At 47.3% G+C, this 22,402-nt stretch overlaps 1 protein-coding gene across 7 annotated transcripts in view; it reads right to left on the bottom strand.

Annotated features, from left to right (window-relative positions):
• The window catches only part of DYSF (dysferlin), a 192,992-nt gene that overhangs the window by 106,098 nt on the left and 64,492 nt on the right, over positions 1-22,402 (bottom strand). For 4 of the 7 annotated variants that reach the window (XM_053402225.1, XM_053402229.1, XM_053402224.1 and 1 more), the window contains exons 16-26: positions 21,805-21,887; positions 19,660-19,701; positions 18,241-18,356; positions 16,827-16,940; positions 15,098-15,275; positions 13,730-13,854; positions 11,159-11,265; positions 5,875-6,067; positions 5,078-5,233; positions 2,664-2,795; positions 87-253 (exon numbers count right to left, since the gene is read on the bottom strand). In XM_053402225.1, the coding sequence (XP_053258200.1) occupies positions 87-253; positions 2,664-2,795; positions 5,078-5,233; positions 5,875-6,067; positions 11,159-11,265; positions 13,730-13,854; positions 15,098-15,275; positions 16,827-16,940; positions 18,241-18,356; positions 19,660-19,701; positions 21,805-21,887 (1,413 nt within the window). The remainder of the gene's footprint in view (positions 1-86; positions 254-2,663; positions 2,796-5,077; positions 5,234-5,874; positions 6,068-11,158; positions 11,266-13,729; positions 13,855-15,097; positions 15,276-16,826; positions 16,941-18,240; positions 18,357-19,659; positions 19,702-21,804; positions 21,888-22,402) is intronic. The other 3 variants (XM_053402227.1, XM_053402230.1, XM_053402226.1) reach the window with 1 other exon arrangement.

Raw genomic sequence — 22,402 nt, 5'->3', positions numbered from 1 at the left:
CTGAGACTCCTGCAATGCAGGGGGTTGGACTAGATGACCCCAGGGGTCCCTTCCAACTTGACAACCCCCCGATTCTTTGTACTCACGTCTTCTCAGGGCTGACGAACCAGTCTCCAGCCCAGGCCCAGCCAGTGGAGGGTCGGAAACTGTCCTTTGGCAGCTTAATCTTCCCGGTGACATCCGAGTACTTGGGGTAGGTCAAGCCGGTGGTACCCCAGTTCCCAACCAAGGCCAGCTTGGTCTGGTTTTCATACTGAGACGGGAAAGAGAAAGGAGAAAGGGGGAATGTTTTAATGGAGAAGAAGCAAGGAAAAGGGTGAGGCAATCCCCAAAGAGGACAGACCCTGACACACACACCCCTACACACACACACACAGAGGAAACCCTGTGAAACACTGGCGTTATTGCAAGAGGAAAATGTCTAAGCTGATAGAAAATGTGCCTTTGAGTTGCCCTTAGACGCTGTGTATCATAGGAGAGGGATGCATTTGCTTCACTGGCCAAAAAGCTTTGCTTTTGTATGTTTCACAGGAGTTCAAAAACTCCTGAAAGGATGATGATGATAATGATAATGATAATGATAATAATGATAATAACGATAATAATAATAATAATAATAATAATAATAATAATAATAATAATAACAATAATAATAATTTATTATTTGTACCCCGCCCATCTGGCTAGGCTTCCCCAGCCACTCTGGGCAGCTTCCAATAAAGATTAAAAATACTTTAAAATGTTACATATTACAAATTTCCCTGAGCAGGGCTGCCTTCAGATGTCTTCTAAATGTCAGGTAGTTGTTTTTCTCTTTGACATCTGATGGGAGGGCATTCCACAGGGCGGGTGCCACCACCGAGAAGGCCCTCTGCCTGGTTCCCTGTAACTTGGCTTCTCGCAGTGAGGGAACCGCCAGAAGGCCCTTGGAGCTGGACCCTGGTGTCCGGGCTGAACGATGGGGGTGGAGATGCTCCTTCAGGTATACTGAGCTGAGGCCGTTTAGGGCCATCCCATTCAGTTCCCTGGGACTTACTTGCAGGTAAGTGTCTGCAACAATCTTCCCCAAAACACCTCCGGGTGATTCCATGTATTTTATGCATCTGCCTGTCTGACGGTAGAAGTCAAGGAAACATGGACTTGCCCTTATCGAGGGCTACAAAGATCCCTTGCAATCCTGAGGACTAAAAGCGTAATTCTCCATTTCAGCTGAAGGGCTACAAGCGGGGAGGGGACTAAAGATCTCCTTTGAAAACAAGCCGCGTGGATGCACAAACAGAAGGATATTTTAATTAGGTGCAAATAAAAATGAGTTTTGGATTGAAAGGTTTTTTAAAGGCAAAAACGAAAAAACAAATGCCCTTCATACCAATGGCAAGAAAGGAGACTGACTTAAAAAACCTTCTGACAACAAGACGTATTCAACAGTGGAAAGGGAAGGTACGGGGCTCTCCCCTTCGTGGAAGTTTTTAAGCAGAGGCCAGACAGCTATCGGTCAGAGGTTCCTCAGCTGTGATTCCAGACCCTCCAACTTTTCTCCAATGAAAATAGGGACATCCAGTTCTTATTATTATCATCATCATCATTATTATTACCCTGCCCATCTGACTGGGTTGCCCAGTCAGCTTTCAACATATATAAAAACATAATAAAACTATAAAGCCACTTTCACCCTGCAGAGGAAGTGAAGTTGCGGGCTTCACGGCCCAGCCCCCGTGCGATTGGGGGAATCCCCGGCCACGTCACCCCCTGGCCAGCCAATCGGCTGGCTCGGGGGGCGTGGCCTGCCCTATTTAAGGCAGGTGCGGCAGGGATCTCCCACTTTTGCCACCCACCAGCTGTTCCTGTTTCCCACCCTCCCGCCCTTTAAGGTTTTCATTCCTTGACCTTGCTATGGATCTTGGTTGGTCACCATTGAGGGGCCTGGTAGGAATTTTTCAACTTGGCAAATTGGCACCAGCCACTTGGTTTTCGCCTACTTCGTAGCAAATCGTCACAACTTTCTGGGTATTGGCAGTTAGGCATTGGTATTGCTCTGTAGATGGAAGAGGGGAGGAAGCGCCATCACCTGCCCCACATATTGAAGGGTAGTCCGGTAAAGGATTCCGGGGGGCATGGCCCTGTCCAAAGCCTATGGGGGTGAGGGCCCAAGGCACGCCCCCGAGCGGTGACCCCGGGGGAGTTCCTAGTTGATGTGCATCAGCAGGACTCCCCCTGCTGGTGGTTAACCCTTCCCGGACTTCAGGTGGACGGGCTGGAGTCGGATATAGTTGGTTAGGACCAATGCCTAAGCCAATACCGCTCATCACCTGTAACCAATAAAGTTGTGGTCTTATGTGTCTTTATTTCCACTGGGGGGGGCGGGAACTCGCCACGCAAAGGGCTGCCTTCAGGTGTCTTGTAAAGGTTGTCTAGTTCCTTATCTCCTTGGCTCGGGGGTCGCATGACTCCAGACCCTCCAACATTTCTCTGATGAATATAGGGATGTACTAAGGAAAAGCAGGCATTCCAGAATCAAATCAGAAACCAGGATGGCTTCTGTAAATCCAGGGCTGTCCCTGGAAAATAGGGGTGCTTGGAGGGTTTGTGATTCCCTTCCAGCTCTGCCATTCTATGACTCCACGCAGTCCAAGCCTAGCTCAACCCAAGAGAATTTGGCTCACCGTTTCAGCGAAGACCGAGAGCCTCCCCTCGGCTGACTTGTTGAATTCCTTCTCGTCCACAGCCAGCCCCAGCCACAGTTGCACCCGGATCTGGGCCAGGATCCTGGGCCCCATCACCTCTCCTTGAGGACACTGAGACAAAACCGAGGAGAAGCCATCAAAATCCAGCATCCCTCTGCCTTCCAGGCGACGGCTGGATCACAGCTCTTGCCAAAAGCCCCACTCCGCCCCCCCACCACAAGTCTCATCCCATCCCTATTTTGGGGTGTCAAGGAACACCCACTCTGCCTTTGTAAGAACCCAATCATTTCGTTTGGTGGTGCCTAAACTTGGGAACTCCCTGCTGGTTGATATCTACATAGGTACTCTTTGGGGCACCAGCTGTGAAAGAGGAGAGTGCAAAATATGGTCTGAAGCTCAACATCAAAAAAACAAAGATCATGGCCACTGGGCCCATCACCTCCTGGCAAATAGAAGGGGAAGAAATGGAGGCAGTGAGAGATTTTACTTTCTTGGGCTCCATGATCACTGCAGATAGTGACAGCAGTCACGAAATTAAAAGACGCCTGCTTCTTGGGAGAAAAGCAATGACAAACCTAGACAGCATCTTAAAAAGCAGAGAGATCACCTTGCCAACAAAGGTCCGTATAGTTAAAGCTATGGTTTTCCCAGTAGTGATGTATGGAAGTGAGAGCTGGACCATCAAGAAGGCTGATTGCCGAAGAATTGATGCTTTTGAATTCTGGTACTGGAGGAGACTCTTGAGAGTCCCATGGACTGCAAGAAGATCAAACCTATCCATTCTTAAGGAAATTAGCCCTGAGTGCTCACTGGAAGGACAGATCCTGAAGCTGAGGCTCTAAGACTTTGGCCACCTCATGAGAAGAGAAGACTCCCTAAGCTATGAGAAGCTTAAAGAGAAGGTGCGAGACTGGTTACATTACTTTCAAATAAGAGAGGTTTACAACTTGGATAAAAAAATTGGTTTCCAGGTGGAAAAATCAAAGTTAGAAACAGAACTGTTAGAACCCAATGCTAAGATATTATCAAGAATGTACAATCTGCTGTTGAAATGGAATACAGAGGAAGAAACGGTTAAATCTGCAATGATAAAATGGGCACAAGATATAGGATATAATATTATGTTTGCGGACTGGGAGAAGTTGTGGACCACCGGGATTAAGTTCACGCTTGTAATGCCCTAAGAGAGAATATTATGAAAATGATGTACAGGTGGTACATGACCCCAGTCAAACTTGCAAAAATATATCACTTGCCCGATAATAAATGTTGGAAATGTAAAGAAATTGAAGGCACATTCTTTCATCTTTGGTGGACGTGCCCAAGAATTAAGACCTTCTGGGAGATGATCTATAATGAAATGAAAAAAGTATTTAAATACACTTTTATGAAGAAACCAGAGGCTTTTCTCCTGGGCATAGTTGGCCAAACGGTGTCAAAGAAGGACAGAACTTTTTTTATGTATGCTACAGCAGCAGCGAGAATCCTCATCGCAAAGCATTGGAAGACACAAGACCTACCCACTCTGGAAGAATGGCAGATGCAACTAATAGATTATATGGAAATGGCGGAAATGACTGGCAGACTCCGAGACCAGGGAGAAGAGTCGGTGGAAGAAGATTGGAGGAAATTTAAAACTTACTTACAGAAATATTGTAAAATTTTTGAATGTTGAAGGCATCGAATTGAATTGAAGGGGTTCTAGCAACAAGGTTAAGATTGGATTGATAATAGACAATAGATAAGCTACATAGGATTGATGAATTTGCTGAATTAAATCTTAAAAGGGATACAAAAAAGGGAGGCGTGAGGAAGTCAGGAAAATTAGTTAACCAAAGATGAGAAATTTAAAAAGAAGGTTTTTTGTTTTCTTTTGTATGTGTTCTTTTTCTCTTTTTCTCTTTTTCTTTCTTATGTTTAATGTCTGTATTTTTGTATTTTGTAATTTTGTATTTTTGTGTCTTTATATGTTTCTTAATTTCTTTATTGTTTAAACCTAATAAAATATTATTTAAAAAAAAGAGAGAGAAGACTCCCTAGAAAAGACTCTGATGTTGGGAAAGATGGAGGGCACAAGGAGAAGGGGACGACAGAGGACGAGATGGTGGGACAGTGTTCTCAAAGCTACCAGCATGAGTTTGACCAAACTGCGGGAGACATTGGAAGACAAGAGTGCCTGGCATGCTCTGGTCCATGGGGTCACGAAGAGTCGGACACGACTAAACGACTAAACAACAACAACAAGTGTATTTATCCCAACCATTTTACTGTTTTCTCTCTTTGCAAAACCGCATTGAGGTCGTTTCTGCAATCCGGCGCCCTAAACATTTCACAAAAGGAATTGATTTTCTTTTCTTTTTCCTTAAAGACATTTTGGCGCCAACGGAGCCTACCTTCAAGAAAATGGTCTGGAGCTTCCCGCAGTTTTTGCCGCAGCAACTGGCCCCGCTCCGGGAAAAGAGGACCTCGTGGGCTGGCACCCGGGCGTAAGCCACGCGCCGGTCGCCCTGCAGCATCCAGATGACCACGTCCGGCAGGCTGTTCTGAGGCTGGAAGAGAGGTTTGGGAGCAAAGCTGTTGAGCTTTTTGGGCAAGATCACGAAAAAGGCATTTTAAAGCTATTTTTATGGGGAAACAGAAAAAAAATGGCACTGTCGATATGGGCTGCCATATGCCTGGATTTTCCCGGACATTTCCCCGATTTTCACATGGACACTGCTGTCAACCACAGGATTCCAGATATGTCCAGGGAAATCGAATGTATGGCAACCCTACTCGTGAGAAAAGCCAGGCGGAAAAGAGGGTGACAACATTCTGCATGGACTGGTTGCATGGCAACATGTGCAAATGGCTTGAGATACCTATTAGGTCCATAAATTACCATATAGCATATATTGAACATTAAAAAACAGCGACAATTTGTTGTTGACAAAGGACAGCTGGACACATAAAGGGCCTCATTACCTTCAGTAGCTGAGGGCCTCATCAGACCTCAATCCAGCCCTGCCCAGATGTTTAGAAAACTGGTTTCATCTTTCCAAAAGTTATTTTAACTTTTCGAAAGCCTTCGATCATTGTTGACCATTCTTCTTGTTTTATCTTTTTCGCAAACCACTTTGAGGGTTCTTTTTATAGAAGCAAGTGATGTGCAAACTTTACAAAATGAACGAATGCGGGGCAAGGCCCTCACCTCCTCTGCCATGGATTTCAGCCTGGAGAGCCAGTCTTCCGCCTGGTCCAGCACCATCTGCAGGTCAGAGTCTTCATGCTTCAACCTCAGAGCCGCCTCGACAATCTGGTTGAGATTGGTGCTGCGGAAGCGATACAGGAACTTGTCCAGATGGGTGCTGGTTGGCTTCTGGGTGACGTCCACCAGTGGCTGGCTGTAGAGGGCAAAGAGCAGGAGAGAATCACCCCAAGGGTTTGTCAAGAAAGACATCCCAATGCAAGGCTGACTCCAGAGAGGACATGTTAAGGATAACAGTTTAATTGCATACTAAAATGCAGAGTTTCTATATGTGCTAAAACAGCTAGCAAAAAGAAGTACAAAAGCAAACATCAGGAAAGGGGGGGCAGGAAGTGAAGAAGAAAATTGTGTATATGATGATAAATGTTTGGGAATATTTTTGGAGATTTAATAAAAATGATAGATCTATAAAGAGAATGCCAGCATGTGCATTGTTGAAAGGTTTGACATTGGAAAGTTCCCCTGAGGTATACGAAAACTCACTGGGTGTTTAGCAGGCTAATAATTAACTCAATAACTCAAAGTAATTTGGACAGATTTGTAAAAATCTGAAAACTAATAAAAATATATATTTTTAAAAAACTGTTAGCGTTTTCTGCTAGTTTACACGTGAGTGTTTAACCTTAGATCACACGATCAAGGTATTCAATTGCAAATCTCCATTTTGAAGGGAGTTGTCTTGGTCTTTTATTCCTGGGCAAAGTCAAAGACGGATGTGCTAATGATGCCTCTAGAGGAGAAACAGCCTCAGGCTGGAATGCAGGCAGATGGGGGCTGTAAGGAGAGAGACTTTTGAACCTAGGTCTGTTTAGAATTATATTATATATCTAAAGAAGATGCTGAGCCCATGCTTTGCAAAGCATGGAATCATTTGGATGTACCATTGATTTGGTTTTGTACCTGTTTGGGAGAAGTTTTAGTTAGTAAATCTTTGCATCATATTTCTGGGTCTGGACAATTTGTATTTCCAAAAAGGAGTCCGTCTTTATGAATCCAATTGCTTCAAACTGTGCAATATTAATATTTGCAATAGGTTTGTCTCCTCCCTGCCATAGCTCTGTAGCAGAATATCTGCCTTGCAAGCATCTCGGGGGCGGATAGTCAATTTATCTTGCTTTAAGTGCTGAGATACTTATTCTGAATTGCATTGTGATCTTTTTATCATATAAGCTGGAAACTTTCAGAAGCTTTGCTTGGAAAGGTGGACTACAAGTATCTTGAGTCAGCATTTCTTTTTGACTGAACAAACCAAAGCAGAATCTGTTGCCTTCCTGTACAAATCTGAAATCTTTCCAGCCTTCATGCCTCTATCTGATACCTTCCTTTCTTTGCCCTCCATTGGAAATGCACTTTGCATGTGCCTAGAGACACCCTTTCCTTTATCACAAAATTTGGAGAAGCGTGAATTTCAAAGGACAGTTCTATTCCCATCAACTTCTTGGGTTCGAGAAGGTAAACACAACAAGGGCATTGGACTGGATCAGTCCAAAGGGACCCATCTAACCTAGCATCCTGCTCAGATGTCTGTCAGAAACCCCAGCCCTGCTCCCGAGTAAATGTGCATAGGCTCATAGTCTTTAAAAAAAAAAAAATGAACCTACGGCACCTGGTATTCCCAGTTGGCTCCAATCCAAGTACTAACCAACCCTAATTCTGCTTAGCTTCCAAGATCAGACATGTTCAGACTGATAAGGCCACAGGTGCTTTTTTCAAATTAAATTCTTTCAACATATACCAACAAGATACAGTTTTTTAAAAATGAAATATCCTACCCTAACCCGGAAGCTGCCGTTCAGATGATACAGGTCCAATTAAACCCAAAGGACTTCTTATCCCAGACTATAGGTAAAGGTAAAGGGACCCCTGACTGTTAGGTCCAGTCTTGGCCGACTCTGGGGTTGCGGCGCTCATCTTGCTTTATTGGCCAAGGGAGCCGGCGTACAGCATGTGACCAGCATGACTAAGCCGCTTCTGGCGAACCAGAGCAGCGCACAGAAACGCCGTTTACCTTCCTGCCGGAGCGGTACCTATTTATCTACTTGCACTTGGATGTGCTTTCGAACTGCTAGGTTGGCAGGAGCAGGGACCGAGCAACGGGAGCTCACCCCGTCGCGGGGATTTGAACCGCCGACCTTCTGATCGGCAAGTCCTAGGCTCTGTGGTTTAACCCACAGTGCCACCCGCATCCCAGACTATGCTTTGCATCAAAGGCAACAAACAGTTTAAGTTTTATAAAATGAGGGGGTCCTCTGTTTTCAGCTTCATCCATAACAGAGCTCTGCCATTCCGTTGCAAAGGAGCCTTTGGGCTTTGAGTCTCATGCCAATTTTATTTCAGGCTTTAATCCCCCCCCCCCCCGGTGCTGTCTGCCTCTTGCAATAATTTGTCAAGGAACCACCCTCTGAGTTCTTCCAGGATCTCCTGACTAAGCTGCAAGGAGAAGAGAACTTAGCAGAGGTTTGAGCTGAAAGTGAAGACCGTCTCCCGTGAAAAGATGGAAAGGAGCCAACTCTGGACACTGAGACATCTTTTGTCCAGTAATTGCCTGTTATTTGGACCAAAACTACCCTGCATTGAGCAACCGCCACCTTCCCTGCTGTTGCCATCGACACGACATCATTTCCGCTTCTCCCAGGACAGCTGCTGTGGCTCAGTGATTTATTCCAAGCGGAAGCGACAGACCACAGGACAGGGGGAGAGAGAGGGAGCCCAGGAGCCCAGCCTGCACAAAACGCCGGCTTGGCAGCTTCGCCAGCGATATCTCCCCCTGGTTTAATTGAGTTTTTCTTGGAAGGAGGCTTCCCTCCGGGAAAGCAAAGTCCCGGGAATTGACCCAGGTCACGTATGACACACGCGCAGCAGACCCGGGTGTCTTGGGCCGTTTGCAAACAACCACGTCTTCTTATAGGGGGGAGAAGCATCAGCGAGGGGGGCAAAGAGAGAGAGAGAGCGAGAGAAACTCCTTCTGGGGGGCTCAGGAAAAAACACCAGGAGCTAGGAAGATGCAGTGACACCCATCCAGCATATGGGACAGTTTGTTCCTGGAGCATTTCCAGCTGTGCCATTTGGACTTTGCCAGTGGCTCTCAGTTAGCTTTTGCCTAACCCAGGGTTTGGGGACACGGGTGGCACTGTGGGTTAAACCACAGAGCCTAGGACTTGCCGATCAGAAGGTCGGCGGTTCAAATCCCCACGACGGGGTGAGCTCCCGTTGCTCGGTCCCTGCTCCTGCCCACCTAGCAGTTCGAAAGCACATCAAAGTGCAAGTAGATAAATAGATACCGCTCCGGCGGGAAGGTAAACGGCGTTTCCGTGCGCTGCTCTGGTTCGCCAGAAGCGGCTTAGTCATGCTGGCCACATGACCCGGAAGCTGTACGCCAGCTTCCTCGGCCAGTAAAGCGAGATGAGTGCCGCAACCCCAGAGTCGTCCGCGACTGGACCCAATGGCAGGTGGCTATCCAAGCTCTGCTTCAAAACCTCTGAGAAGACAGAGTCCAGCACCTCTGTTGAGTCACAATCTCCTTTTGTGGGGATTGGCTGAGGAGGCCTGGCCAGATGGGCGGGGTAAAAGTAATAAGTTGTTGTTGTTGTTAACAATTTTATTATTATTATCATCAATTATTTTATTTTTATTATTATTATCAATATTATTATTATCAATTTATTTATTTATTATCACCAATTTTGTTATCATCATCAATTATTTTTTATTATTATTATTATTATTATTATTATTATTATTATTATTATTATTATTATCCTTTCTGCTCATTTGTAGCCCTCTTCAAATATCTGAAACACATATCTGCTTCTCCAGAGGGGAGGACTCAAACCAACAGATTCAAAGGAAGAGAAAGGAGATTCTGTCTCCACATTAGGAGACAATTCTGGCAGTTAAGAGCTGCTTGGCGGTGGAAGAGACTCCCTTGGGAGGTGATCGACTCTCCTTCCTTGGAGGTTTATAAGCAGAGGTTGAATGGCCATCTGTCAGGGATGCTTGAGCTGAGATTCCTGCATTGCAGGGGGTTGGACTGGATGACCCCAGGGGTCCCTTCCCACTTGACCATTCTTTGATTCCATGAGATAAGCTTGCATGGACCAAACCCTGCTTCACCTTTGTTAAATTTTTCAGGCAATGCAAGACGCCTTTCGTTGCAAGAGACCAGCGCGTGCACACCCCCACACCACCACCCCCACACCCTCTCTCAGTCTCTTTCTGCACGCTGGAATATGTGATATTCCTTAAACACACAGAAGCCTATAGGGCACAAATGTGAACCCAAGAACCAATAACTCTTTGGGGGGGGGAGGGGGGAATTTTGTAAGGCACACAGCCTCTTCAAAGGGTCCTTACGGGGTTTTTTGCAAACCTGTCGAGAACGGGCCACAGATGCCCAGTTAGCAGACCCTCCAAGAGCCCCTATTTTCCAGGGGAAATTAAACATTTAAAGAAGCCATCCTGGTTTCTGGTTTGATCCCTCATTTCCTTAGGACGTCCCTATTTTCATGGGAGAAATGTTGGAACGTATGGAGTTATGCGACCCCCGAGTCATCTGAATAGGGAAGCCCTGTATAGGGAAGTTTTTTTTAAAAAAAAATAATGTTTAATGTTTGATTATGTTTTTCTATATGTTGGAAACAGCCCAGAGCGGCTGGGGCAACCCAGTCAGGGTATAAAAAGTACAATTATCATTATGAGACGGGGCGTCCCTATTTTCATGGGAGAAATGTTGGAGGGTAGGGAGTTATCTGACCCCTGAGCCGTCTGAAGGCAATCCTGTAGAGGGAAGCTTTAAAAAAAAAATGTTTTATTATGTTTATATATATTTTGGAAGCTGGCCAGAATGGCTGGGGAAACCCAGTCAGATGGGAGGGGTGTAAAAAGTAAAATTATCATTCTGCAGTAGGACGTTCCTCTTTTCCTGGGAGAAATGTTGGAGGGTATGAGTTAGGAACAAGTCGTGAGGCTGTGAACTGGAGGCGGCTGTCTGCCCCCCCCCCCCCAATTTAGGGTCTGAAACACAAAGAGGCCCATTCAGGTACGCAGCCCAGCGAGTGGAAATTTACGACCTGCCTCAAGTATCGCTTTTTCGAATCCGTGCCTTGGCTCGGCCGATGCTCCCAGCCAGAAGGAGGGCATTCTTTGCTGCCAGGGACCCCCTCCAACCCAAACAACCCGGCTCATAACAACCCCACAGAAAGAGGCTGGCGGCCCCACAGACCCCTACCTGCAGTCCGCGATGACCTCATCGATCAGCCGAGCGACAAGGGTGTCCAGGTCGCCCACAGAGCACTTGGCTTTGATGGCCAGCTGGACCAGCGCCAAGTTCTCTTCCTACATTGGGGAGAAAGAGAGGGGAAAAACGACACCGCTGGAGTCACACGTGCACACAGACCACTAGGCAAGGCTGCCAGCTTGTGGGTGCACAAGCGGGGGGGGGCTGTGTTGCAGGAATTTATGTATAGGTTGGGGGGGTTGCCCCTCCAGCAGATATCATGCACATGCAGCCCACTACCAAAACCAGCACAATCGCTTTTGTGACTTTTGTGACTTGTCCCCACAAAACACTTCATCACAGTTTCTTCCTATCTATTCAAAGGGCCTCTGCTGCACAATACCAAATGTAAGAATTCACTGATAAATGTATCTATGTTCTGGCTCACTGGGAAAACTTCAGAAATTCATATAGACATGTGAGCTCAGCTACTCAGCAGCTCCTCTGCCTGAGGGATAATCCCTGGCATCCTGATACCTGAGAGCCAGACAGGTAGTCATCCCACAAATAACAAACCCAGATGGAGACAAAAGGGTGTGATGAACTTGGCTGGGAAACAGGGAAATGAAAATATTCGGAACACTTGATGGGTGTTTGGTGGAGGGCAGGGAGAACCATGGGGCAGGGTCCAGGATGCTCAGATTACTGCCACCAGACCTCCCCTTTCATGATGTAACCATGATGTATGAGTGATGTAGTTTGGGGGGGGTGTAACATGGGGATTAGCAGCTAATAAAAGTTTGGGTTCTCTTTTGTTCGGGGCTTCCATCTTGTTCCACCTGGTGGCAGGTGGGAGTCCTGTCGCAACAGTCTTCAATAAAGACCAAGCCTACTGGCTGCTGTTTTGCTCTGGTCTTCCTGGCTGGTGTCCTTTTTTTTTGTCCAAGTGAGCCCTCAGATTTCTCCGCTAACAGCTGGAAGTGCCTTTTGGCGGCTGCTTCATCAGCTACGGCCATTCCTGGACACTGAGAGGTTTGCCACAGCAGCTCATGCGCTGCTTGTTCCAAGTCTGGGTTGCTGCAATGCGCTCCGTGGGGGGCTTCCCTGGTGCTGCAGCGAGGGCAGGATGCTGCAGCCCAATTGCTGACACGAGGGAGGCCTTGCCAGCATCTCACTCCTGTGCTCAGAGGGGGGCACTGCTTGGCAATCTCAGACCCTCCAAAGTGTCCCTGTTTTCCAGTGACGTCCCTGATTTAGAGAAGCCATCCCGGTTTCTGATTTGATTCCGGAATGTCCCACTTTTCCTTAAAGGTTAGGTCCATTCATGGCCGACTCTGGGGTTGTGGACCTCATCTCACTTTACTGGCCGAGGGAGCCGGCGTACAGCTTCCGGGTCATGTGGCCGGCATGACTAAGCCGCTTCTGGCGAACCAGAGCAGCGCACGGAAACGCCGTTTACCTTCCCGCTGGAGCGGTACGTATTGATCTACTTGCACTTTGACATGCTTTCAAACTGCTAGGTGGGCAGGAGCAGGGACTAAGCAACGGGAGCTCACCCTGTCATTGGGATTCGAACTGTAGACCTTCTGATTGGCAAGTCCTAGGCTCTGTGGTTTAACCCACAGCGCCACGCGCATCCCTTTTACTTAGGATGTCCCTATTTTCAAGGGGGAAATGTTGGAGGGCATGGAGATCTCTGACCCCAGAGCTGTCTGAAGTCAATGCGAAGCGTGGCTGGGGCAACGCAGTCAGATGGGAGGGGTATAAAAAGTAAAATTATCATGATGGAATAGGATGTCCCTGTTTTCATGGGAGAAATGTTGGAGAGTACAGAGTTCTCCGACCTCAGAGCCGCCTGAAGGCAAACCTGTAGAGGGAAGTGGGGGTTTTTAAATGTTTAATGTTTTATTATGTTTTTATATATGTTGGAGGGATGCGGGTGGCACTATGGGTTAAACCACAAAGCCTAGGACTTGCCGATCAGAAGGTCAGCAGTTCAAATCCCCGCAATGGGGTGAGCTCCCGTTGCTCGGTCCCTGCTCCTGCGAACCTAGCAGTTCGAAAGCACGTCAAAGTGCAAGCAGATGAATAGGTACCGCTCCAGCGGTAAGGTAAACGGCGTTTCCGTGCGCTGCTCTGGTTCGCCAGAAGCGGCTTAGTCATGCTGGCCACATGACCAGGAAGCTGTACGCCGGCTCCATCGGCCAGTAAAGCGAGATGAGCGCCGCAACCCCAGAGTCGGCCACAATTGGACCTAATGGTCAGGGGTCCCTTTACCATACCTTTTGCCATACCTTTTTAGCAAACCACTTAGAGATTGTTTTTCCCCTACCATCCAGTAGTAGATACATTTTATGAAATGCATTTAAGGCAGGAAACCAGAGGCGCCTCCCAGCCTCTGTGTGCTTGTGGCAAGCATGCAGCCCTCCCCTGAGCCAGTGCAGAGTGATTTCTCAGGGCTAGGCCACTTTGGGCTGCCCAGGGGGGATGTTGCCGAGTCGACTGGTCTCCCGTGAAGGCAGAGAAAGGCCCCCAAAAACGGGAGGAGGGAGAGTGTTAATGGGAAATGTTTACGGCACTCACCAGCCGGTCTGCGGCGCCACAGAGGCGGTTCTGCACGTCGGTCCTGTGGCTGATGTCTTCCCAGTAGGAGGAAAGGACCACGACTGGCTTCACGTTGCCCCATGGCAGGTAGTAATACTGGCAGCCTGCAGGGATGGAAAACACCCAAAAGCCCCCAGCCAGTGAGACAAGGAGATAGAGACATAGATATATCTGACTTTCAGGCTGAGCATCCGCTGAGTCCAGCACTCTGATAGAAAATCGCAGCAGTGTAGAGTTCAGAGGGGTACCCATGGGTCATCTAGTCTGACCCGCGGAAATGCAGGAATACATAAGATCAGGCTGCCAGATCAGGCCAATGGCCCATCTAGTCCACACCCTCCAACATTTCTGCAGTGAAAATAGGGATGTCCTCTTCCGTGATAATAATTTTGCTACCCTGCCCATCTGACTCTGGGCAGCTTCCAACATATATTAAAATATAATATATAATAAGAAATATAATAAAAAGTTAATACAATTATATATAAAATATATTTATATTATATTATATTATATTATATTATTATATCATATTATATTATATATCCCCTCCAGCATCTCTCCAATGAAAATAGGGACGTCCTAAGGAAAAGCAGGACATTCTGGGATCAGATCAGAAACCGGGATGGCTTCTGTAAATCCAGGACTGTCTTTGGAAAATAGGAACAGTTGGAGGGTCTGTTCGTGCAGCTTCCTCTTCTCCCAGGAGCCAAGCAGATATCCTAATGGGAAACCGGCAAGCGGGATTCGAACACAAGAGCAACACTCTCCCTCTCCTGCTGTTTCCAGAAACTGGGATTCGGAAGCACTGAGGCCTCCGACTGCGGAGGGCAGAGCAGAGCCATCTCGGCTAGGAGCCATCGATAGCCGTCTTCTCCATGAATTTGCCCAATCCTCTTTTAAAGCCGTCCGAGATGGTGTCCACTTCCAGTGGGGGGGAGTTCCGCAGGTTAATCACAGCTAAAGAATCCCTGGCACTGTTTGACAGCAGAGCGGCCTCCCTTGAAGGTGGCGGACTCTTCGTCCTTGCTGGAAATGTTGGGTGGCCGCCTCTCCGGGCCCATTGAGATGTGGCGCCTGCATTGCAGGGGTTGGACTAGATGACCCTCAGGGAACCCTTCCGACCGCACAATTGTGCGAGTCTATAAAGCAATTCTATAAAACCTGATCGTTCCCTGCAGCAGAACCTGACTTTGGAACTCCCTGCCACTTGATCCCAAGCAAGCGCCTTCACTGCCCGCTTTTTGGCACCTGCTAAAAGCCTTCTTGCTTAGACAAGGCAAGCCAGACGCTTAGAAAGTTTGTAGGAGTTTTAATCTGTTTTAGTCTGTTCTGTTTCGTCCTTACCGTCAAACACGGCCCGGCTGTACTGGGTGGTGGAGGCCAGAGGGAGGCAGGTGCTGTCAAACTTGTTGCCATAGTTGCCCACGCTGACCTCAAACTGGATGGCATCGTCCACGTTCTGCAACATGGTGGCCGAATAGAAGGCGGCAAAGAGAGAGTATTTCCTCCGGCGAAGGTACTTCTGCCATGCGGGGAAGAGGAAGGAGACAGACGGCATGGATCGGGCCCGCCAGACTCTTGTAAGACCCAGAAATCGGGGTGTGGCAGTGCGGTGCAGTGGTTAGAGTGCTGGGCGTGGAACCCAGAAGAGCGGGGTTCAAATTCCCACTCGGGGGGCTGGCCGCTACCTGCCTCTCAGCCTAACCCTATCTTGCACGGTTGGTCTTGCGTGGATATTATGGGGGGAAGAGAAGCATGGACGCCACCTTGTGCTTTCCTCGGGGGAAATGCTAATAATAATAATAATAATAATAATAATAATAATAATAATAATCCACCTCCCCCAGGGCCAGCTAGTCCTGAAAGCGGGAAGAGAGTTGCTGCAGAGACAAAAGCACTTTTGCGTTTTCTTATTATTAGATATGTAGAGCTGGAAGGCCTCCGCAAGGATCATATGATTACGATTAATTATCATTAAATCAAACTTAGGAGTCACTTTTCCTTTTTTGCAAAACTCTCTTCTCCTCGAAATCTCATGCCGCGATCGACCTGCTGGTCTTTAAGGTGCTACGAGACTTTTCATATCCGGAAACTGGCTGCCAGAAGCAGCGCCTGGGTGCAAATTGTCGAAATGTCTGGGAAAATGCAATCCCTGTTTGGGGTGATTCCCCTTAAAAATAGCTCCAAAACCTCATTTTTTTTTCAAGATTTTCAACAACTTTAGGCAAAAGACTTTGGTCTTTCCCTTGTGTTGGGATTCTGCTGCGAGCGCCCGGCCCACCGGCCTCAAGAGGGACCTCTGGGTGATTCTTCTTTTTCCTTTTTTTAAATTTTATTGATAAATGCGATACTTACAAACACAAACCAGAACACTAAACAAACATGTTATACATAGATACATACACCTCTCAACTCACCTCTCATATTTTTCGCTTTATAAGACTCACTTTTCCCCCTCCTAAAAAGTAAGGGGAAATGTGTGTGCGTCTTATGGAGCGAATGCAGGCTGCGCGGCTATCCCAGAAGCCAGAACAGCAAGAGGGATCACTGCGCAGCGCTCCCTCTTGCTGTTCTAGCTTCTGGCCCTTCTCCCTCCTCGGGGAAAAACCTGCAAGCGCCGCACAAACGCTCCACGCGGCTCGTGAAAGGGAGCGCTGAGCAGAGCCTGGGATGCATACAGGCTCTGCTCAGCACTCCCTTTAAAGAATTATTTTTTCTTGCATTCCCCCTCTAAAAACTAGGTGCGTCTCATGGAACGAAAAATACGGTAGATTACAAAAAAAGAAAACAAACAGAGTATGTTTGTTTCCTCTGGGTGATTCTTTCATCCTTCGAGACCCAGAAGGAACTTCTGGGTTTTTTCCCTGATGAACATAAGTGGGTCAGACCAGAAGAATATATTTTAAAACACAACTGGAAGAATATATTTTTTTAAAAAAAAACACAGACACACACACACACACACACCAGGAGTTTGCAAGGTGGATGGCAGGGAATGGCAGCTCTGTGATGTCTCTGGGAAGACCTGGCCTTGTGTCCGGAAGGGAAGGGGGTGTCCTGGGGGGGGGCTTACCTCCACCAGCAGAATGTCATCGGGAGGGATGTCCCCGACCTTCTGCTCCACATGGTCCACCAACTTGGTCTCCAGCTCCACCAGCAACCGGCCGCGATAAGCCACCCCTTCTCCCTGGGGAGGGTGGAGGAGAAGAGATCTAGCCAAGTCCTCCAACATTTCTCCCATGGAAAGAGGGGCATCTCATTGCATCATGATCATTTCCCCATTTATAACCCCCCACCCCATCTCATTGGGTTGCCCCAGCCGCTCTGGGCAGCTTCCAACATATAGAAAAACATAATACAACATTAACTTTCCTATACAAGGCTGCCTTCAGACGGCTCGGGGGTCAGATAACTCCATCATTTCTCCCATGAAAATAGGGGTTTCCAGAAAGTGGCCGTCCGAATCATGGAAGATTCCGGTTGGAAGGGTCCCTGAGGGTCATCCAGACCAAGCCCCTGCAATGCAGGACTATGCGTCTGCCCCATGCTGGGATCGAACCTATAACCTTGCCTTACCAGCACCATGACGCATTGCTGCCTCCCGCTGTGGAGGCTAGGCAGAACCATGGTTGGTTGCCATATGTCCAGATTTTCCTGGACATTACCAGAAAATCCAGGGGAGATTTCCGAAAAGCGGTGGCTTGTCCTGGATCTTCAGCAACCTAACCTAAAATGCTCAACAAAACTTGGGTTATTTCTCAACAGCTTTGGGAATTTTCTCAGCCGTTTGGTTGTGTCCGGATTTTCACTTCTGGAAATATGGCAGCCTGAGGCTAGCTATTCTATACTGCATCAGTTATCCCTGCTAGTGAGTTGTAGGTAAAGGGACCCCTGACCATTAGGTCCAATCGTGGCCGACTCTGGGGTTGCGGCGCTCATCTCGTTTTATTGGCCGAGGGAGCTGGAGCACAGCTTCTGGGGCATGTGGCCAGCATGACTAAGCCGCTTCTGGCGAACCAGAGCAGCGCACGGAAACGCCATTACCTTCCCACCGGAGCGGTACCTATTTATCTACTTGCACTTTGACGTGCTTTCGAACTGCTATGTTGGCAGGAGCAGGGACCAAGCAACGGGAGCTCAGCCCATCGCGGGGATTCAAACCGCCGACCTTCTGATCGGCAAGCCCTAGGCTCCCCTTAGTGAGTTGTATTTTTTGCATTTATTGATTTGGGGTTTTCTTTTCCTCTCAGGCTCCCCTGGATGCAATACCCACATTCAAAGATTCCTGTGCTTAAAATCCTGCTGTTTTCCGGGTTTCCTCTCCTGACTTTTGTACTTGACCAGGAAAAGATGCTCTGGCATTGATGCGGACGGGGAAGAGAACGTCCCTCTTTCCACGCGAGGAAATGTCAGAGTCTACGCCGCAGCGTTTATCTCCATTTATGGCGTCCGGTCGCGCCCCGGACGCTTCTCCCAACTTTCCTCACCTTTCCCAGGTTGAGCTCCTCGTAGGGGTCCGGAAATCCCGTGAACTCCCTGGGGCTGCCGTACAGGTTGACGTAACAGGGGCCAAAGGTGGGCAGGAACCCCAGCGCATCGTCGACTGCAGGGAGACCGAGAGGGTGAGACGGGAGGCAGGAGCAGCACTAGCTAGAGAAATGTGGACTTTTCTGGACTGGAACGGGACCAATGCAAGCAAAGCGCCAGCACCCACACAAAAGAAACACACAAAGGGTGCTCCACTAGCGTGAAGGCGGCCATGTCCCAGGACACCAAATTTCCGTGAAACTCATTTGTTTGTCTATTTGCTTGCTTGCTCACTTGTTTCAGTAAATCTGCATGCCATTTGATTGTAAGTTGGTTTGCAGAAAACAACAACAACAATAAAACAGCCGCATTTTCACTAAGGACTCAGCTACCTCAGTTCAAAAACAGCATTTTGAATGTGTTTATAAACATGCAACACCAGATGGTGCAAGAGAGCATGAAAATTTTACACGTTTTTCCATAGGGTTTTTTTCCCCTTTCATTAAAGGTAAAGGGGCCCCTGACCATTAGGTCCAGTCACGGACGACTCTGGGGTTGTGGCGCTCATCTCGCTTTACTGGCCGAGGGAGCCGGCGTACAGCTTCCAGGTCATGTGGCCAGCATGACTAAGCCGCTTCTGGCGAACCAGAGCAGCGCACAGAAACGCCGTTTACCTTCCCGCCGGAGCGGTACCTATTTATCTACTTGCACTTTGACGTGCTTTCGAACTGCTAGGTTGGCAGGAGCAGGGACCGAGCAACGGGAGCTCAGCCCATCGCGGGGATTCAAACCACCGACCTTCTGATCAGCAAGCCCTAGGCTCTGTGGTTTAACCCACAGCGCCACCCGCGTCCCCTCCCCTTTCATTACAACAATCTAATTAATGACTTATTTATAGCGTTTTTTCCTATGTGCAGATCCACCCTAAGAAAAATTAAGAAAAACAATTTCATTCCATAAGTTAACACCTTTGAGGGATTGATGGTTGGCTGGGGTTTTTTTTACAACAATTTAACTTTTTTTTTACGACGATCGTTATATCTAATTTCTGACTTATTTATAGCATTTTTTCCTATGTGCAGATCCACCCAAGAAAAATTAAGAAAAATAATTTCATTCTGTAAGTTAAAACTTTTCAGGTTTTGTTGGGCTGATTGCTTTTTTTAACAATCAAGCAGCATTTAAATTTTACAAAATAGATAAATGAGTAATAAAACAGAACAAAGCAGCCATTACAGTTGGAGCCGGGACAGTAAAAAGCCAGACGTACTGCTAAAACTACTAACAGCAGCAAAACAGAGCAGTGCACACAATTTTTAAAAGAGTATTGGTGTCGAGTGCGAAAGGGAAGCCAAGTTTGCACGTGCAAAGGAACATACTGTTGTTGGCTTGGAAAGGTTTCACAGGGACAGGAAACTCCTCTGAGGTGCAAAGAAACGGGGGAGAAACCAGAATGTTAGGATCTCCAGGTCTCAGGGACAGAATCCGCACCCAGGATTCAGGAAAGGGGAGGTGGTAAGACTAGAACTCATGAACCAAAGAGGGGCAAAGGAGGAGAGGAGTTAAAAAGAAGCCAGGCATGGGGTCTGGGGGCTCCTAAACCCCACGTCTCCAAGGGTGGGCACAGAAGGGACCCAAAGGGTCATCTAGCCCAACCCAATGTAGGAATCCCAGCTAACATGGTGCTTTGAAGCCCCAATGCTTCCAAGCACTGCACACTGGTCTAGGCAAGCATCAACAACCAGCTGATTAATAATAATAATAATAATTTTATCATTTCTACCCCACCCACCTGGCTGGGTTGACCCAGGACTCAACTACATTACGATAGAAACAACAATTTGAATGCACTATAAAAATGCAACACCAGAGGGCGCCATAGAGCAGGAATTTTTAATGTGCATTTTTCCATATGGTTTTTTTCCCCTTTTGTTATAAGGATCTAATTTCTGACTTAATTATAGCATCGTCGTCCCCCGTGTGTGTGTGTGTGTGTGTGTGTGTGTGTGTGTAGATCCAGCCCCAGCCACTTCCAATACATATAAAAACACAATAAAACGCCAAATATTGATGTTGAGGATTGATTGTTGAGGATTGCAAAGAGCCACAGATTTGCTGAGGGGCTGTACCTACAAACTGGCCACATCTTTGGCCCACAGCTCAGAGGTTCCCTATTCCTGCCATGGAGAGAGGTGGGGGTGATTTGGGGGTGGAGGGAATCGAAGAGAGGAAGGACAGCAGGGCAAAAGCCGCTAGATATTAACTGGGGACTCCTCCCCAATTACCTGTGGCCTCGTTCTTTTAAGCTCCATGTCCAAAAGCCTCCCCCACAAACACAAAAAACCCCACCCTCCAAAGTGCTTCTTTGGAGCAAACGTCAATTTGGGTTTTCCGCGTGTATGTGTACACTCAGAACTAAAACTAATGTTAAAGTTAAATTTCCCTTAAAAAAACAGAAGCGTTTTTCTGGGTATTACAAGCACTAACATCCCCAAGGGTATAAGAAAATTATTTTTATATGCAACCTCGGCCGCGAGAGTGCTCATTGCGACATATTGGAAAAATGACAAACTCCCTATCAGAGTCGAATGGTTACTCAAAAAGACAGAATACGCAGAATTAGCCTCCCTTTCGGAAAGAATCAGAGGTAAACCCAGACAAGAGTTCATTCTAGAATGGGGTAATTTCAAAAATTATTTGAAAAATAGCTGTAGCCTACACATGGTAGCTGCCTTTGAATGATTTCTGTAAATTATATATATGATAGGAAATGATATCTAAATAGAAAAGAGATTTTTTATAAATTAATAAAGACAAATCAAAGCAAGATGTTTAATATAGAGGAAACATGGAGAGGATGGGAAGTCATTGGTTTGTGTAGAAAGCACATAGTTAAAATTGCATGCTTCTTTTGTGATATTTTTACTGAACTGATGATAGTGAAGATGACTAGGTGTTGTGTATATATATGGAAAATGAATAATAAAACTTAAATAAAGAAGAAGGAAAAAATTGGGTTTTCCGCAGAGAGCTGTTTGCTCCCATTGAGTTTTAAAGAGTGGGTTTTTGCAGTGAAATCGCCAAAGCAAAAAAGAAAAAAGAGCGCTCAGACACAGACCGTGCCTGGGAAAAGAGCAGGGCAAAAGGTAAGTGCAGAGAAGCTCTGGGACGTGCCAAGACAGGATTGTCCCAAATGCTCAGTAATTGCAACTGGCACGAGTGGAAACTCTGTGCCAACCTCCTGCAAGCAAAAAACCAGTGTGGGGTGAGAGCAGGTGCAATGGGGAGGCTGGTGGAAGCAGAATACAGCCTCCATTCTTGGTCTGATCCTCAGCCTGGGTGGGCTAAAGAAGTCCCACCCTCTTCACTTTGGAAGTGATGCTCTCTGACCGCCAGGAGAGCTTCCAGTTCAGACTCCAGTTCAGACCCGGGAGCTGAAAGGCCCCTTCTTCCCAGCTCCTTAGCTTTTGCCCCCCCCCAACTCCCAGGAGCAGGTCGGATGATATGGAGAGAAGTCAGAATACCTTCCAGTTCCCCTCCAGGAGCTGAGATCTTGGACATGCAGAGATGGATCGTGCCAATGATGTCGTTGTGAGTGACCCGGTCCCTGGAACAAGAAGGGCTGTTTTCATTTCAACGTCTTAGATTTGGACTTTGTAGACAGTTTTCGTTTCCTTCTGCTAAAACTCGGAGCTTCCTCCTTGCTGGGGCACCTTCTAAAAGAAGATCCCTCATACCTTTGCAGGGGGTGGATTAGATTAGCCATGGGGGATGTAATCCACTGGGAGCAGTCAAATACAACTTTCCTTGGAATGCTAGAGAAGACACGCGAGGGAATGTTTGGTCCAGCCAGTCGAAACTTCCTGTTTCCTCCTGGGCTGGAGCATCCTTCCCTTGCATGTGACTAAAGGTGAGTGTGACCTTACCTGTCCAGGTAACAAAAGGACGAGTCACGCAGCACTCTCTCTCTTTTTCACTTCCTTCTTCGTTTGACCAGCTTCTAGCTAGGACTGCTCTGCTGGCTCTCAACTTGCAGAAGCACTGGGATTATTCCCCCATATGGGGTAGATCCACATGTACATATTTGTAACTACGTCTGCCTTTAGGAATCCAACTGTGAAC

This window comes from Podarcis raffonei, chromosome 9 (assembly GCF_027172205.1).
Source record: "Podarcis raffonei isolate rPodRaf1 chromosome 9, rPodRaf1.pri, whole genome shotgun sequence".
Taxonomy (NCBI): Eukaryota; Metazoa; Chordata; class Lepidosauria; order Squamata; family Lacertidae; genus Podarcis; species Podarcis raffonei.
The sequence above is the reverse complement of the archived record's forward strand: the minus strand, read 5'-3'. Positions and strand labels throughout refer to the sequence as shown.